Source organism: Aptenodytes forsteri, unplaced genomic scaffold, assembly GCF_000699145.1.
Source record: "Aptenodytes forsteri isolate BGI_AS27 unplaced genomic scaffold, ASM69914v1 Scaffold172, whole genome shotgun sequence".
NCBI classification, from domain to species: domain Eukaryota; kingdom Metazoa; phylum Chordata; class Aves; order Sphenisciformes; family Spheniscidae; genus Aptenodytes; species Aptenodytes forsteri.
Window position 1 is genome coordinate 12,625,933 of NW_008795018.1, and position 17,113 is coordinate 12,643,045.

The window sequence follows — 17,113 nt, forward strand, 5'->3', positions numbered from 1 at the left end:
GGCTGCCCAGGGAAGTGGTTGAGTCCCCATCCCTGGAGGTATTTAAAAGACGTGTAGATGAGGCACTTAGGGACATGGTTTAGTGGGCATGGTGGTGTTGGGTTGGTGGTTGGACTCAATGACCTCAGAGGTCTTTTCCAACCTTAATGATTCTATGATTCTGTATGTAGTCAGTCTCACTCCTGCCTGTGTGCATTACCAGTTGAATGTAACGCCCCTGGGCTGCCTCCTTTTATACTCTATACAAAGACTTGCAGGGCTACTAATGCAATTCCTTGTGAACAGTTTGACACTGCAAGTCTTGAAAACCCACAGAGTTGAGGCAGAAGCTGGAGGGGAAGAAAGAAACAAAGCATCCCTTCAGTTTTGCCTGCCTTGTTTCACCATTTCCGCAGAAGACTGTCCCTCCTCCACCCCATGCTGTCCACAACAGTTTTACATATGATTTGGTTTAAGACAAGTTTCCATTATTCAGTTTGGATTTCTGTTCTTCTCCATGTGGTAGGTTTAGTACTGCAGGATCAGAGCCAGGGAACGTTTTGGGAGGGATTTATCTCTTTTCATCTATGGTGGCCAATATGAAGAAGTGGAATTTTTATACAAGTGTTGCATGTTGGCTTTCCTCTCCGTTCAGGGCTAGAAGACTTTCTTATACTGAACACTGAAAACAGTGGTTGCTTCTCTGTCAGGCTGGTGAAAAGCACACCTCACAGACTTGAGCAGAGCCATCTGACTTTTGGCCTTTCACACTGCTGAACCTCTCACACCTTTTGTATGCAAAGGGATGACAAAGAATGCCATTCAGCTCAAGCACCGAGATGAGGGTGAAGCCAACTTGAGAGTTAAAGACAGAGCCTTCGTCTGCTATGGGAAATAAAATCCAAGCTCATCTTAGCACGGACGCTCTCTGATAGTCTTAACTTCAGAATCACTGTTGTGGTTCCATGAAAGTCACTTGTTGCTCATGAAAGTAATTCTATAGGGGGGATTTTATTTTCCTTTTTTTAATGTGCCACAGTTAAGCACATTGTAAGTAAAGAAAAGAAATATTAGGTTTTTTGCCACTGATTTTTGTACAGTTTGGATTTTGCTTCTGATTTTGGTGCTACTCAATGTAGCTTCAAAATTGTCTTTGATTCCACTGGAAGGCAGCACAATGCGGAGAGAAGCATGTGTGGTAAGCTGCCGGTTCATCGGCAGGCCATTGTGGATAGATGGGAATTAGGTTTTACTGGTGCAAACATCCAGCATCAATGGTCAGAATGCAGTGCCTGCTAGTGAGATTCTCACCAAGCTATTTTTCCCCCTTGTCCTTTAAAAGACACACTTAAAAATATAAAATTAACTTCTCCATTTTTTAATCTGCTACTTTAAGAAACAGTAGCTAAATTAATTATTATTCTAATGCTACTCCTTTTACTGCCCATGATGACCTTCCTCTAATCGTTACTCATTTTGCTTACAGACTGAGAAACAGGAACTCTTTAGTACTCCTACATGTTCCCATCCAACCTTTGCAGCGTGATGTTCTTTGTATGTTCTGAAAAAATGCTCAAAATAGAATGTAAAAGCTCCCTTGAGCTTGGAGTCATAATGAATATTGACATTTATGTTTACACTTCACAAATGTTTGTGCAAATATATTTCATAAGGAATATAAGCACATTTAAAATGAAAGTACTCATCACCGTGTAATAGCTAAAAAAGAGTTAAAAGCCTTAGTCTGAAATAAATTTTACTCACTGTAGGACACTGGTCAAACAGTTTATACTAAAGGCATCTCCTCTGAAGATCCCATCAAGCATTTAAGAAAAGCAATCCTATTTTATTAAACTCCAAAACTGGCTCAAGAATCATAAATTAAAATGGAACAAATTACTGCTTATTCTAACATTATACTTTTTAGAATAAGTATTATTTCACCTTGCACATGAAATTCATCAAGTAGGATAGTATTATTTACCATAATAATAACTCTAGGAAAAAATGACAATTTTCTCTTGAATGATACAGCCGTTAGCAAGGAAATCCAACCAGTTGTACAATATATAGTTGTAATTCCAAGCCTATCAAAATCAATAGAAATACTTTTATTGATTTCAGTGGATTTTGGTTTAAGCTCCACTAAGTTCCAAGCTAATTTCCTGTTTGATGCCATTTTCACTCTAATTTTTTACTATAAAAGATTTAGATATTCTTACATAACTTTTCACACATCTATGTATAATGACCCTCTGTTCAAGATACAGACCTATATTCCATGATGATGGAAATAAATACCTCAGTGCTGCAAATATGTAAGCACATACATACATGACTGTGTAGGTTCCCGATGTGTACAGGATTATTTATACCATTGAAATTAAATATATAAATATCAACCTGCAAAATTGGAACCCAGTGCTGTATGAGTTAAATGAAGGACATATGCTCTGTTCTTTTAGAATATATTCTCTTCACTATATAAACTGTAAGGTGTTAACTGATTATTAAATATATACTTTTGACAATTAATGTTAAAATATTAAAATCTTAATTCCACTTCCACCCTTGCATTGTCTGAAAGAAAACCATAAACTTCCAAATAAATCTTTGGAGACTTTTAAAACACAACCAGTGATCTTTTTCAGAAGGAGCAAAAATATTAAGCATTGCCCAACTTCAAGCAAATATTTCTTCTTGCAAGTGGAACATCAAAAGAGCTTGTGCATATAACACATTAAGCTGTAGAGCTGGCAAGCATCCACTGCCATGTCCAGATATGAAACGACATAAAAGCGCTATCATTTTTCAACATTTTACAGTTGCCATTACAGGCATTTTGCTGTAAATCATCTGCAGCAAATAACAAGCATTATACTGGCTGGAGTAAGAGAATAAAATGCTTATCTGATCATTTGGTAGATCATCTGACACTTGTTGAGAACAGCAGGCTATCACCTGGGGTAAAGCACTTCAGTCCAGATGAAGGCACCACTATCAACAGAGTTCTGCACAACATGTGTTTCTGGTATGGAACACATGCTGCAAGAAAATAAAAAGAGCCTGAGTATATCTGTCAGCTTGGAGCCTTTGAACCTTTCTGGATGAATACTGCATTAAGCATCAAATCTCTCTGGTGAAATCATGGTTCTCCTGATGTTAGAGGTTGGAGTCACTGAGCATATACGACCAAGATTTCACCTTGTGTCTTCCCAGAGCAAGTATCAATCAACCATTCAATCTGTGCTTGTTCAAAACAAAACTTTATAGCCTGTATCCTCTAAAATATATTCAAAGTAAGCTGTAAAGTGGTTTATTATGTTGGTTTTCCATATAAGAAAATATTCTGTTCCCTACTACATCTCAACAGACTAATATGATATGTTTGCACCAGGATTTAACTGGGAAAAGTTTCTACTGAGTTTACCTTTTAAAAGAAGGACTGTAAATGATAAATCTTTATAAAGATGAGAACAATAAGCCTTCAAATTTCAGATTACTCTTCTACTAGAATCAAATTTTGCACTCATATTTTACTTATTTCCATCAGTAATGACAAAATAGAGTTAATTTTAACCATGGTATTAGACACCATAAGAAGCAAATTCCTTTAAATTGCTCCCCAAACTCAATGCTTTGGCACCAGCAAACAATTAAATCAAACTTACACCTCCAAGATTAATTTTTGATATAATAATCCAGTACTACTACTAACGTACTGCAAATAATGCAAGTACTTTAGCATCCATCTATCTATTGATTGATCGATCGATCAATCTATCTATCTATAGGGATTACCAGGTAATTTCATATCTTGCACCTGATGTGCTGTGAGGTGGAAACACTAGAGAGGCATGCAGACCTTTCTGAAAGCCAGGGTATCAAAGAAGCTTAATACAGATAAAAGAGAAGCTGCCATAGATAATCCATAAGCTTGTGTGAGAGAACTGCTGACTGGGAGAAGAGTGAGATCTCTAAACCAGACAGAAACAAGATTTTGGATTTTGCACAAAAATTTCCACCAGATCTTTTTTTACCCCAAACAAAGTAATTAGACACTTGCTTTCACAGTTTTGTTGTTTTCTTCTGAATGAAAAATCCATCCTGATTGCAATAAAGCAGTCTGCACATTAATGCAGCAAGAAATTATTTAAAAATGGAATTAGTATCATATATCAGCAACTTCCACAGAAAGCAATAAAGGTATTTCCTTTAGGTATTATTTCAGGAATTTACACTAGAAACACAGAAAAGACTGATCTCAATATTTTAATCTATAAAAACTTTCACAGCTGTGATCAGAATGACCAAATACATGGGCTTCACACAAAGATATCGTTTTCAGTTACTTACTGCTATGCTTCCCTCGGGTAGCTTTGCTGGTTGCACTTTATATGGCATGCTCTTAACTTTGAAGGACACATTGGAAGAAAGAGTATAGAGATCATTCTTTCTCTGAAATTACATAAAAAAGAAATTATTAAACCCCATGTTTATACTTAAAAGCATTATGAGAAATAAGCAGAGAAAAAATACAGAGCACTGATTTCCTAAGGCAAAGATGGTTTCTTTTGGTAAAGGGTACAGCCATCCTGGGACCTGTACGTAGCTGTGAGACAAACACATAATACAGCATGAAGCTGAAATACAAAGACCGCATGTTCAAATGGGAAAGAAGGGTTAGATATGCAGAAAGACACATACACATATTTCTCTCTGAAATAGGAGACTGGTGAGTTTGAAGCATGGGGGAAGTTTATAGGGTGTCTATGTTTTAAAACCTTGCCTCTGCTCACCAAGCCCAAAAACAAAAGCGCGTATCTTGAGAAGATTTCCAGGCCTACATTGAGACCCAGCTGGTAGAGCTCCCTGATGGCATCAAAGGAATGGCTGTGCCTTCCCATCAAAGAACAACAATAGGAACAAACTTCTTTGCACTTCACTTAAGAGTGTGATCGATTTCCTATTGCAGTAGAGCTAAAAAAACCCAGAACAACTCACCTTGCTTTTTTACCACATTGTGCAACTGCAATAGGAATGCATAGCAGTCATTGTTTAACTGGCTGCCTAGTAAAATATTTATATAGCTCTCATTAAGCATTTCAACAAACCCAAAGATGTGCAGAGAAAACAAAACATATCTCTCTGTCAGTTCTCTGTCTTTAATTTATATTTGCTTGTGTTTATAAAATATTACTAGATTAGATTAGGTATTACCTTCCCTGGTTCAGAATGACTAAAACCTGTTACATCATATAGCTCATGCTGTGACTTTTAGTTAGTGCTTTCACCTCATTTGGAGGCCAGGTAAGCACTGACACACTACATCTGACCAATTGTGTGTCTCATTGTGCTGTTCTGACCTTGACAATAATCTCCCACTCTGTGCAAACTGCCTTGAAATGATAGTTAAATGCTGGTATGTCCACTGAAAAAAATATCTGCCTAAATCTGTTATGACCTGGCAGAAGCCCTGACACATGAAAGTGCATATCCCTTAAAATAATCTTAATGGTTGCAACATTTACTACAACAGATACAAATATTTTCCACACACATATTTTGAATCCCGTTGAGCTTTGGCATCATGGATATCTCACTGGAGTTAGTTTTGAAGGCTAAGTACATCAGGTATCAAGTAAATCTTTCAGTTCACTTTGAATTTGACGTGTTTTAATTTCACTGATGGTTATTTTGTACAGACAGAAGATCCTGCACTCAGACTACGTCCTCTTTTTTGTTGTTTTATCCCAAGGAAGGATGGCTGAGTGGTTACCATGCTTTTCTGGAAGATAACAAACCTGTTTCTAATTCCATCTCTGCAACTGATTTTTTGGGTGACACTACATGCAACTTATCTTGTATATCCCATCCCATGTAAAGTTGGGGTAATGATACGGATCTCCTTTGAAAGTGCTTTGATATGCTCTGAAAAGCATTAGATAGTTAAGTGCTAATAAGTCCACTGGAATCCAGAGGGCTAGGAATTATGACTATCATTATATCCCTTTACATTAGACTCCTTGAGGTAAATAATTTTAATCTTTTGTATGATAGTATTTTTGAAGCCTTTTATCATTTTTGCTACCTGTCTCAATCCTTTCTGAAATATGATGACCAGAATCCAACACAGTATTTGACTACTGATTTATGGAAAGACAGAGCCTTGTAAGTAAAGCAATCTTTAATTTTGGCACCAGCTGCATACAGTCCAGTGTATTTGGAACGTCACTGTCACTTCCTAAATTGCCTTCTGCAAAACTCTTTCTCCTGCTTCTGGCACATTTAGGAGTTCTGCTCCATTGACGAGACTTGGTTCCTATGTAATTACTCAGCATCTTTTCCTCCCTGCTGGGTGGTGGTTTCCTCTGGAATTTCCTGTTGCATCAAAGGCATAAACCCTCTCTAAGAAATGCTTCTCCCCTTTCAGCTGTTTTGTGGAGTAAAGACTGAGGTAAGAAGATCCCATGATAATTTGGGCTACTGTTTATTTCCTTCACTGATGGAGAAAGGTTTGTTTGTGAACATGACCTGAAATAAGCATAGCCTAAACCTGGGAGCCAGCATGGATGTAGTTGGATGACCATGGCCCAACTAAAGTTTTCACAGAACTGCTGAGGTTGGAAGGCACCTCTGGAGATCGTCTATTCCAACCACATGCTCAGAGCAAGGTCAACTAGAGCAGTACCCTCAGGGCCATGTCCAGCTGGGTTTTGAATATCTCCAAGAATGGAGACTCCACAAACTCTAGGAGCAACCTATGCCAGTGTTTGACTACCTTCACAGTAAAAAGTTTTTTCTTATGTTTGAATGGAATTTCCTGTATTTCAATTTGTGCTTCTTCCCTCTTGTCCTGTTATTGGATATCATTGAGAAGAGCCTGGCTCTGTCTTCTTTACTCCCTCTTATCAGATGTTTATACACACTGATAAGATCCCTCCTGAGCCCTCTCTTCTCCAGACTGAACAGTCCCAGCTCTCTCAGACTCCCCTTGTCCATCAGAAGCTCCAAACCCTTAACCATTGTTGTGGCCCTTGGCTGGACTTGCTTCAGTTTGTCCATGTCTCACTTGTCCCAGGGAGACCAGGACTGGACACAGCACTCCAGATCTGTCTCACCAGTACTGAGTAGAGGGGAAAAGTCACCTCCCTCGACCTGCTGGCAATGCTTTTCCTAATGCAGCCTAAGAGGCTGTTGGCTTTCTTTGCTGCAAGGGCGCACACAGTGGGCTCATGTTCAACTCGGTGTCCAGCAGGACCCCCAGATTCTTTGCTAGAACACTGCCTTCCAGATGGTTGGCCCCCAGCCTGTACTGGTGCGTCGGACTATTCCTCCTGTGGTACAAGACTTTGCATTTCCCTTTGTCACACTTCATGGAATTCCTGCCAGGCCACTTCTCCAGCCTGTCGGGGTCCCTCTGAAGGGCGGTACAACCATCTGGTGTACCAACCACTCCTTCCACTTTTTATCATCTGCAAACTTGCTGAGAGTGAGTCCCATTATCCAAGACAGTAAAGATGTTAAACAGTATTGGCCCCAGTATTGACCCCTGGGGTACACCATTAGTGACAGACCTCCAGCTGGACTTTGTGCTGCTGATCACAACACTTTAAGCCTGGCAGTTCAGTCTGGTTTGAATCTACCTCTCCGTCCACCTATTTTCATTCATTTTGACAGTGTCAAAAACCTTGCTAAAGTCAAGATAAAAAACAATGACTGCTCTCCCCTCGTCCACCAAGATGAACCTCATTTATCTCATTGCAGAAGGCTATCAGGTTGGTCAAGCATGACTTCCCCTTCATAAATCCACACTGACAACTCCAAATCACCTTCTTGTCCTTCAGATGTTTGCAAATGGCTCCCAGATTTTTTTTCTCCATCACCTTCTCAGGGATTGAAATGAAGCTGACTGGTCTGTAGTTCTCTGTATCCTCCTTCTTGAAGATAGGTGTCACATTTGCTTTCTTGCAGTCCTCAGGAACTTCCCCCAATCACCATGACCTTTCAAAGATAATTGAAAGTGGTCTCGCATTGACATTGGCCAGCTCCCTCAGCACTTGTAGGTGTATCCTGTCAGGTCTCTTGGACTTTGTATGTCCCATTTGTTTAAATGTTCCCCTAACCTGATGTTCCGCCACTGAAGGTAAATTTTCATTGCTGCATGTTTTGTCTCTGGTTGCAGCGGCCTCGGATTACTGTATGCAGATTTTACCAGTAAAGACCACAGTGAAGGAGGCATTGAGTAACTCGGCCTTTTCCATGTCCCATTCAGCAGAAGACCCATATTTTCCCTAGCCTTCCTTTTGCTGCTGATATACTTATAGAAGCTTCCTTGATGCCCTTTAAGTCCCTTGCTAGGCTCAGACAGTGTCGCTATATTCCCCACCCAGTCCCTGCCCTGCGTCAACTGACTCTGCTTCTACCTCTTTTATGTTTCCTTTCTGTGTTTGAGTTTTAGCAGGAGCTCCTTGTTCATCCATGCAGGCCTCCTGCCACCTTGCTTGACTTCGTGCATGTCAGGATGGACTGTTCTTGAGCTTAAAGGAGGTGATCCTGGAGAATCAACTAGTTCTCCTGGACCCCTCTTTTCTCCAGAATCATCTCCCATGGAGTTCTTCCAAGCAGATCCCTGAAAAGGCTGATGCCTGCTCTCCTGAGGTCCAGGGTTGTAGTTCTGGTATTTGCCTTGTCCATTCTGTCTTCTTTTTAAACAACTAGTTTTCTCTTCAAATATGTGAGTGTTTACTGGTGACATGAAGCCAGCACATTTATTGCCTTCTGGAACTCATTTGGCTATGCCATAATTTTGTTCTTTTAATATATCGAGAGCAGCCAAATGTTTATTATCAGGACATTTAACCTCTCCTTGGGGCTTATACTAGAAATGAGCAATATGAAGAAAACTGCCTCATGTGACTACATAGGGATAGTCAAATCAGCTCCTTAACATAGATGGCATCTAATGAAAAAATACCTTTTCTATTAACAACGTTTGCAATGAAAAATTAGACCGATTTAATATTAGACTTGGCAAATAAGTATTTTTTATACACTTTCATGGTGCTAAACATCTATGAGATGGTCTTCAGAAAAATAATTTTTCCTTATCACACTAATTATTTTCCATTTTCAGACTCAAGACATTCTTCATCTTTTATTCTACAGCACTAGACTTCTCACACAAAGTCCCAGCATGTTTCTGTAGTTGTGCAATGATTTGCATTCAGAAAAAAGCCTGAAAAAAGCCTTATGTTTTCAGTTCTAAGCAATTCATATTAAGCAGGATTCTGGATATGATTTATATGATTTATAAAATCTGTAATGGAGAGGGCAGGGTATGTTATATTATTAAAGAAGTAGACATTAGACACACAGCCTGATTGGCTAAGGTACAATTAAGGCATTAACTCTCTTGAAACATCATATAAGGAAACACAGCACTCATGGAAAAATAAGTCCTTTCACCTACTATACATGGCTTATTTCATTTTCAGCTTATATCAGCAATAAGAACATTGGGGAGGGTACTTCCTGTGGATTAATGCTTGGCTGGGGTTAACAGCCTTGGGTTGTGCCCACAGCTATCAACTCTCCTTGACCCTTCATTAGGCTCCTGGAAATGCTGCACATCTCCATTGTTTTGCAGGAATGGAGTAAAAGACTAAGGAGTTTTTCCTGCATTCACAGAATTATGTGTTTGTGGCAAAGGGCTTTAAAATAATGACTCTGGTCAGCATCAGTTGCAAACAGGATTTTTACTTGTACCAACACCTTGGAGATATAGGCAGCTGTCTCTCCTACAGCCTTGTTTATAATTCTCAAGTCATTTGTAAGAAACAGCATTTCTTTACCGTATCATTTTTTAAATAGCATATGTTTAAATATTCAGTGTTTACTGGAAGCAGCAGGACCTGCGGTTTGCAATTCAAGCTGAGGACTTCATTATGGCTCAGAGGAAGGGGAAGAAGGAATTTGGTATTTGTGAATGTCAGTGCCTAACGACCAACAGTAGGGAGCTCAGCACTAGCTACATTGGCCTTTTGAGGTTCTCCCTTCCAACAAGCAGACCCTGCTCTTGTGTGCTTCGCTGAGACAGTAGTTTGCCAATATTCTGGTAAGTAGGCAAAACACGGCCATCCCCTGTGTTGCCTGGGTGGTAGATCCCTGCTGGTGTATTTATTAAGGCTGCTCTCTCTCTACACACTTTTGTTTTACAAATAGATTTTTGAACTGAAACCTTTGTTTTCTTTAACAGTTGCGAGACACAGAAGCATCCAGAAATGAAGGAAAGTCTTCCCAATAAATATTCAGCACAGTGTTTCCCTAAGTACAATTGAGACAAACAGAAATAATGTGGGAAGTGCTGGAAAATCTTGGACAATTTGAAGGAGAGTTCTCCAGGCTCCAGTAGAATGCTGGTGGTTTCTTGCAGGAAGCTCAGGCAAAGATCTGAAGTCTCCCCAAAGCGTCTTTAAGGCATATGAAGGCCTCTTAGTCAGAGATCAGACTAAAATGCAGGGACAAATCTGGCCCACAGGGAGCTAGACTGAGGGTAGGAGGAACAAAACTTTTTTGTTTAAGTTTTAAGAGTTTAACTACTGGAGAGACTCCCCAGACTGACTTTGTTCCACTGCCTCTATAAAGCATTGTTCAACTCTGAAATACTTTTTTTCTGCTTAGATGTAGCCCAGTGAAGTCACCCTAACTGAAGGGCATGTACTTTCTCTATTGCAAGATGCATGCTGCGGTGGAATTTTCCCCCCAGAACTTATGTCTGTTGCATATAGAGTTCAGTGCTGTTATAACAATATTGGCCCTGCCTGATTAAAACTTGTTTCCCTTCGTGTCTGCTGGAGTCTGGCACATTTTAGAGACAAGAGGGTAAGCAATATGGTGTTACCTTTTAAATATATGCTTTGGGATTCATTAACTTGCTTTCTTTGACCCATACCTCCAAAAACCTGAACTACTGCCAATAAATAGAGTAGCTTACATAAATGCTGAGTAGAGGTCATACAACTATTTGTTCTTGTATTAATTTGTTAAAAAATGTATGTATGACTCTGTGCATGGTCAAAAAGTACTTGTGCTATTTGTAACAAGAGGGTATATCCACCCAAATGTATCTGTGACCAAATACAATACAACTCATCTGAAAATCAATGCTTTCACATCTCTGTCACTAACTTCTTACACTTCACATATTATATCTTTTCCATTCATTTAAACAGACTATTTTAAATTATAATAGAGGCAGATATTTTGTTGTGATTTCAGAACACTTTAATATACAGATTTTAATGGTTATTGATTTAAGAGGTTTATTTCTTCATATACCTAACGTTACCTATACTTTAGCACATCTAGCAAGTCTCATGTTCTGCTCTTGTTAACATTTTGACATTATTTTAAATAACAATGAATGAAAACAAAACTAGCCCACACCCAAAAAAACTCCAGCTAGTTCAGCCCAGTGCCAAGGTCTCTTTCTTTCTAGCCTTCACTCCACATAAACAATCAAATCCAGCACAATACAGTATTTTTGGCCACACACAGATTTCTTTTTTACTTATTTTGTTTTTTTCAAATAACAGTTGTTTGACGTAAAGGCAAATTTCTTTGATGACTTCCTCCTTTTGTTATTATATGTGGTTTGAAGGGTAGTGCATCAAATTTATGGCTTTTAATTCTCAGTCTGAATTAAAATAATCTACTTAAACTTCCATATATGGCTTACATATGGCAATTAGTGAGAGACCAAGATCTCTCTCTCACTAATTTTTCTGGTGCTTCCCCACTTCCATCCATGGATAGTGAATTTAGGCTGGCTGCAGATTTATGATTTGAAAACACTAAGCAAGCTTCCCTTGACTGAGATGTTTTCCACTGGGCACAGAAAGAGGTTCTGTGCTGAGGACAGAAATTTTTGTTCCTTGGGGTCATATCCCACTTACAGATGAAATAATTGCTCCCATAGTAAAGAGGAGAGGGAGAAAAGTGATTCAATAAAAGAGCCTATACAAAAGCTAGATCTCTCACCTGTCTTGGACCACCTCCACCAGTTCACCTCTGTTCTGACTTCCAAGCCTCTGCAGACACACCCGTGCTGCACAGAGGACAGTCTGTGTGGCCCCACTGCATTGGTTATCTGCATTCTGCCTCCAATGGCCTTTGTGCAGCTAAACCGAATCCTAGTCCCAAAAGCATTACCTGGCCTAGAGGATTCCTACCACACTAAAAAGAGTCTCTGAGTTCACCAGTAGTAAAATATGGAGATTCTCACCAAAATTTCTCATCAAGGAATTACGATTAGAGCATACACCCTAACAGTGATGATAGCTCCAGCTGCTAGGCAATGAAGGCAAAGGGAGATGAGAGGACTGGGAGGACTTCTAGCTGATGGCCCAAAATAACAAGGTATCACATCAGGTTCTTTCTCATTTTCTATACCCTTCCAAGACCTCTCGATTTCTTTTTATGCCCTTGTAGAGGTGCAGCTTCAGCAGAAGGGAGCACCATCATTCTGTAAAACAGGAACGTGGGGTTTGTCAAGCTGAGGAGGGAAGTGAATTCACGTCTTCCAGTCATGAATTCTCTAATCATTAGGCTGGCAGCTCTAGCTTCTGCCACTGAATATTGAATAAACAAAGTCCTCCTTAAGTCTTTCAACTAATGCTGTAGGTACCTCCTGAGTCATTTTTGGATTCTGCCTTCTGAGAGGGTGGGAATATTCCTGCTTAATCCTGATTTGGGTGCCTATCCTCCTGTTAAGCGATAGCCTTCATGGACCACCCTGATGGTTAGTGCAAGTCAATTTGTCTGAGGTACCTCATTGCCTCTGTATGCTGTATAGGGAGCCTAGGTATTTAGTTCCAGGTTTTGGATTCCAGTCTGGGGCCAGGCACTTAAGATGTGGGTGTTGCAGCACTCATCACCTTTATTATGTCAAGCATATATTTCCATATTTAGGCATCTAAAAAGAAACAGGAGCAGTGTATGTTCAGAAACACTGAAATAACAAGTATTTAACAGAGAAGCCAAAACATGGCTTTGTATACTAAGGGAGCAACCAATTACAGTGTGTCTGCCATGTTTCTGTTACTTTTCAGCTTTCTCAGATTAAAACTAGATTTTTCTCCCTTCTAGCTATTAAAGTTCATGCAGTCAGGGGTGCCAAATTCAAATATCTGGAACTGTCTAAAAGTCAAGAGAGAAACAATACAATTATATTCAATAAAATTAAAATAAAATAAACTTTAAACCTCTTGGGAACCTTGCACACCCTCTGTGGTTTTTTTACATTACTGCCTCCCTAAGCTCTCCCAGAACAAGATTTTTATTGTTGTGAGGAACTTTCAATACAGGCTGAAATAATAGTCAAGAATGAGCCGAGTTCCACTTCCCACAGTGCTATAAGTATCCAAAGAGCTTGGAGCCTGGAAGGATGTCGCAAATCAGACAGATGGCACAGATTCATCATTTAGAAATACATTTTCAAAACAGATGTTTTACTAGCCAACTCCTGAGTCTTATAGTAAAAAGTACCCATCAGAGTTCAGTGAATGCTGGGCAAGATCCCCTTGGATCTCCTTCTGATGCCTCAGAAATACCATGATTAGACAAATGGGGACATAATAGAGCCCTAACAGAACACAACGTAACATAACCATGTAAGGTTGTTTCTCTTTTGTATGACTCAGGCTATTATTTGCTCGATCAGCAAGTCTGAATCCAAAAGTCAGCTTTACCAGAGGGTTCATATTTACAGCCAGGCTTTGAAGTTAATCCAAAAAAGTCTGTGATTCTTCTTGGCCTTTGCACAATGTCTGTCTCTGTCTTTGTTGGCTGGTTGGGAAATTTGGGCTGCTTATTTACTCAAACATGTCTAATCATTGCATGTCATTTAACTGTTATTTGTTGTGGGAGTTTGGGTTTTAAGGTGACAGATTACAACTGTCAAGAGGCAAAAGGGTCAGCTGTTGTCAGTTAAACTAAGTGGAGGAGGAAGGAGTCACTCAATACATGACTGATCTTTTGTGGCAACAAAATATACAGGCTGATCCATATAACTTCGATGAGAAACATGAATTATTTCATCCTAGCATTCATCAATCACTTTCAATCAAATTCTCATCAGGTTTGCATTGGCATATCTATGAGAAGAAAATACATAATGACAGTGTGTTCTCAGCTTTAATGAGCACAAACAATTTCTTCTGCAGATCATCATATCTTCATTTAGATTACAACACAGTTGAGGAATGTTGTACGTCACCATTATCCTGCTTTCTTTGGCATATGAAAATTTTGTACATTAATTGCATGTGCAAAAGAGTTTGGGATGTTGCTGTAGAGACAGCAACTTTTCCTCTAAGTGTCTTTACTAAACCATGACTGTGGGGTTCAGTCTGTCCCTTGAACAGTCCTTCCTGGTTCAGAATCACCACGCCCTGATTATTTTGACTGTATTTTAATCCTCAGTTTGAATCTGCAGATTTCAGCCTAGCTAACAGCAATTGTTTTTTAGGTATACTTTAGTTTACTTCTGGAATAACCTTAGGAACTAGAAGTTTACAGGCTTAATCAGGGCAGATTATGCCCTTTTTAGGAAAATAATTATGCTCTACAGTCTTTTATGGTGATGGCTGTATAACTGTTAATTTTAAAAGGGACTGTGAAAAAGGGAACTGTTGTGAGGAGAGTAGGAGGAAGGCAACCACATCCCATCATACTTTTTGCCCTCTCTCTTTTCTCAATATATAAGTTTGCATGTGAAACAGGGGTCATGTTATTCTGGCAGCTTCTTAGATGTAAATGGGAGGATGCAACAGTTCTCTGGGGACTACCCTTTTATACTTAGAAAAAAATCCTGTTGCTTTAAGTGGAGTTTGCTGAGCCTTTACAATGCTTGTAAGTTACTGCCTGAAGGAAACAGAAATGCTTCCTACGGATACAGATAAAAGGTAAAATTATCACAGCCCATAAAAAGCCTTGTTTGGTAGCAAGGGTGTGTAAGGACAGCGGAGTAAGCAAAAGATGTACTTGTAGGAGTGTTTGCCATGAGGTCTCTGCACCCAGGGAGCCTACAAGATGACTCATCCTTGCTCCTGCCCACAGGTTGGTGTAAGGTTCCACCTCTGCCTTGAGCTCACTGAGTGAACGGAGGTACAGGAATAGCAAGCAGGATTTGTTAAGGAGCAAGGAGGAAATAAAGGGACTGCAGCACTGGCATTGCCTGGTGTGTTTGCACACACCTGTGTCCCAAGGCATCCAGATCAGAAGGAGGGCAGAGAAAGGTGTTTCAAATCAGCTGCATAAAGCACCCTCTGAAGACACCTCTCTGTCTTGCCGCTGGCTACAGAGTTAGGCAACCAGCCTTGGCATCTAACTTTCAGATGACTAAAATTAGGTAAGATGAGTCCCACTGCTCCTGCATTAAACATGCCACTGAATTTCATGCAGTTATCCTTCCTCTGAACCTAAGTCAGCCTAACTAAGCTTATATTCTAGAAAAAGATTCTGTCTTTATTAAGAGACACTAAGAAAAGGAGATTTCATGTCTTCTGTAGCTAGTTTGTTCCGTCACAACCAAAACCCCAGAGAAACACTCTTTGTTTCTCACTAAATTTGTTTAGCTTTAATATCTTATAGTTATTTCTTGTTACATACTAAACTGGACTTAGAAAAACTTTTATGAGGCTAATTCCCACTGAAATAGCTGTAAATAGCCTAGAAAATTGGCATCTAAGGATCTGTGCAAGGGGTTTGTAAGATCTTTGCAAAAGCTTACACCAGAAGATGTCCATCCCAGTTACCCAGATTTGGAAGGACAGAGAGACATCCAAGCTGTCAAGCTTTTGGGCTTAAATTTGAACGAGGGCCTGCCCTTTTTTCCCGTTAGCAGATGACTCACTGAGCAAACCTAAATGAAGAGCCTCCAGTCTAGCCTTTCAAACACATTAGCTAAATATGCCTCCTCTTAAAAGCATTGTATTTGTGTTAAGGGAACTGAAGAGAGGATATGAAAGTTTCTTGGGATTGATTGTTAATAGAAAGAAAATGTACTGACAAATCAGGAATTAATTCACCTAGTATTTGAAAGGATGTCCTTTGTTACTGAGCTAGACAGAAATCACTTTCTCTCAAGCAAGGCCAGATAGTTCTATGCTCTCTTCATAATGGTGCTAATAGCTGTTGCAGAAGAAACACAGAATGTGACCTTAAGTCCTGACAGATAGGTAGAAAACATCTTTCAAGTCATCCTTTCGGTAGCTACTGCCATAGTCCAGTACACTAAGAGAGACCCATGACCTCCAAAGTATGCACCCATTGTGGATTTGGAGCCATGATGGTTAGCTATTGAGCTGACATTGAACTTTCTGTAAATACTGTCCCATCTGCTCTCTTGTTTCTCCAGAAAAGCAAGTTAAGCGAGGAAGAATTTCTTTTATCTACTTTCACATTTGAGAAAAGGGAGAAATTAACTTAAAAGGTGTGAGGAGCTTAATTTAAAGTTCCTGTTGTAAGCTGAAGATCCTCATTTCTTCTCTTGCTAGGGTAAGAGGTACTGTGGGGATAAATCATTCTTCTCCCACAGCTATGGGGAACACAGGAAGGTTCTTGCATTCCAGGTAGAAAGGCGGGGGAATTCTAAATTCCTTGAAGAAGGAAGGTGATAATCAATCAGTTTGCTCAAGATAGGATCTGCAGTTATTTCCTAGTAACAGCAAACTGAATTATAAATTTCTCAATGTACTGCCCAGTGTTAAAGATATGACAACCACATAGTACTACAGACACATGGCCAGCTGCGAGGTAACAGCTCACAGTGCAATCCCTCTGCCTTATGCAGTTCAAATACAATTCTGAGAGTAGATGAAGTTGGAAATGCAAGAATTTGCAAAAGAAGTTCATTTTTTCCATGGTCTGCACTGTCCCTTCTTTTTAGTGGTAAGACACAGACTGTCACTACATGAGTGTTTTATGTCATATGAGCTTGATACATATTACTCTTCCCTAGATTAATGGAGAATGAATAACAATGAATTTTTAAGCTGGACACAGTGTACACCACCTACTGTTCGGCTCCAAGAAAAACCTTTCATCGGGAAAGATGTGATGAATGCAGAGC

At 39.6% G+C, this 17,113-nt stretch overlaps 1 protein-coding gene across 1 annotated transcript in view; it reads right to left on the bottom strand.

Annotated features, from left to right (window-relative positions):
• ITGA8 (integrin subunit alpha 8) overlaps positions 1-17,113 on the bottom strand; it is a 122,790-nt gene that overhangs the window by 10,440 nt on the left and 95,237 nt on the right. The window contains exon 28 of the mRNA XM_009275732.1: positions 4,336-4,437. Coding sequence (XP_009274007.1) covers positions 4,336-4,437 — 102 coding nt within the window. The remainder of the gene's footprint in view (positions 1-4,335; positions 4,438-17,113) is intronic.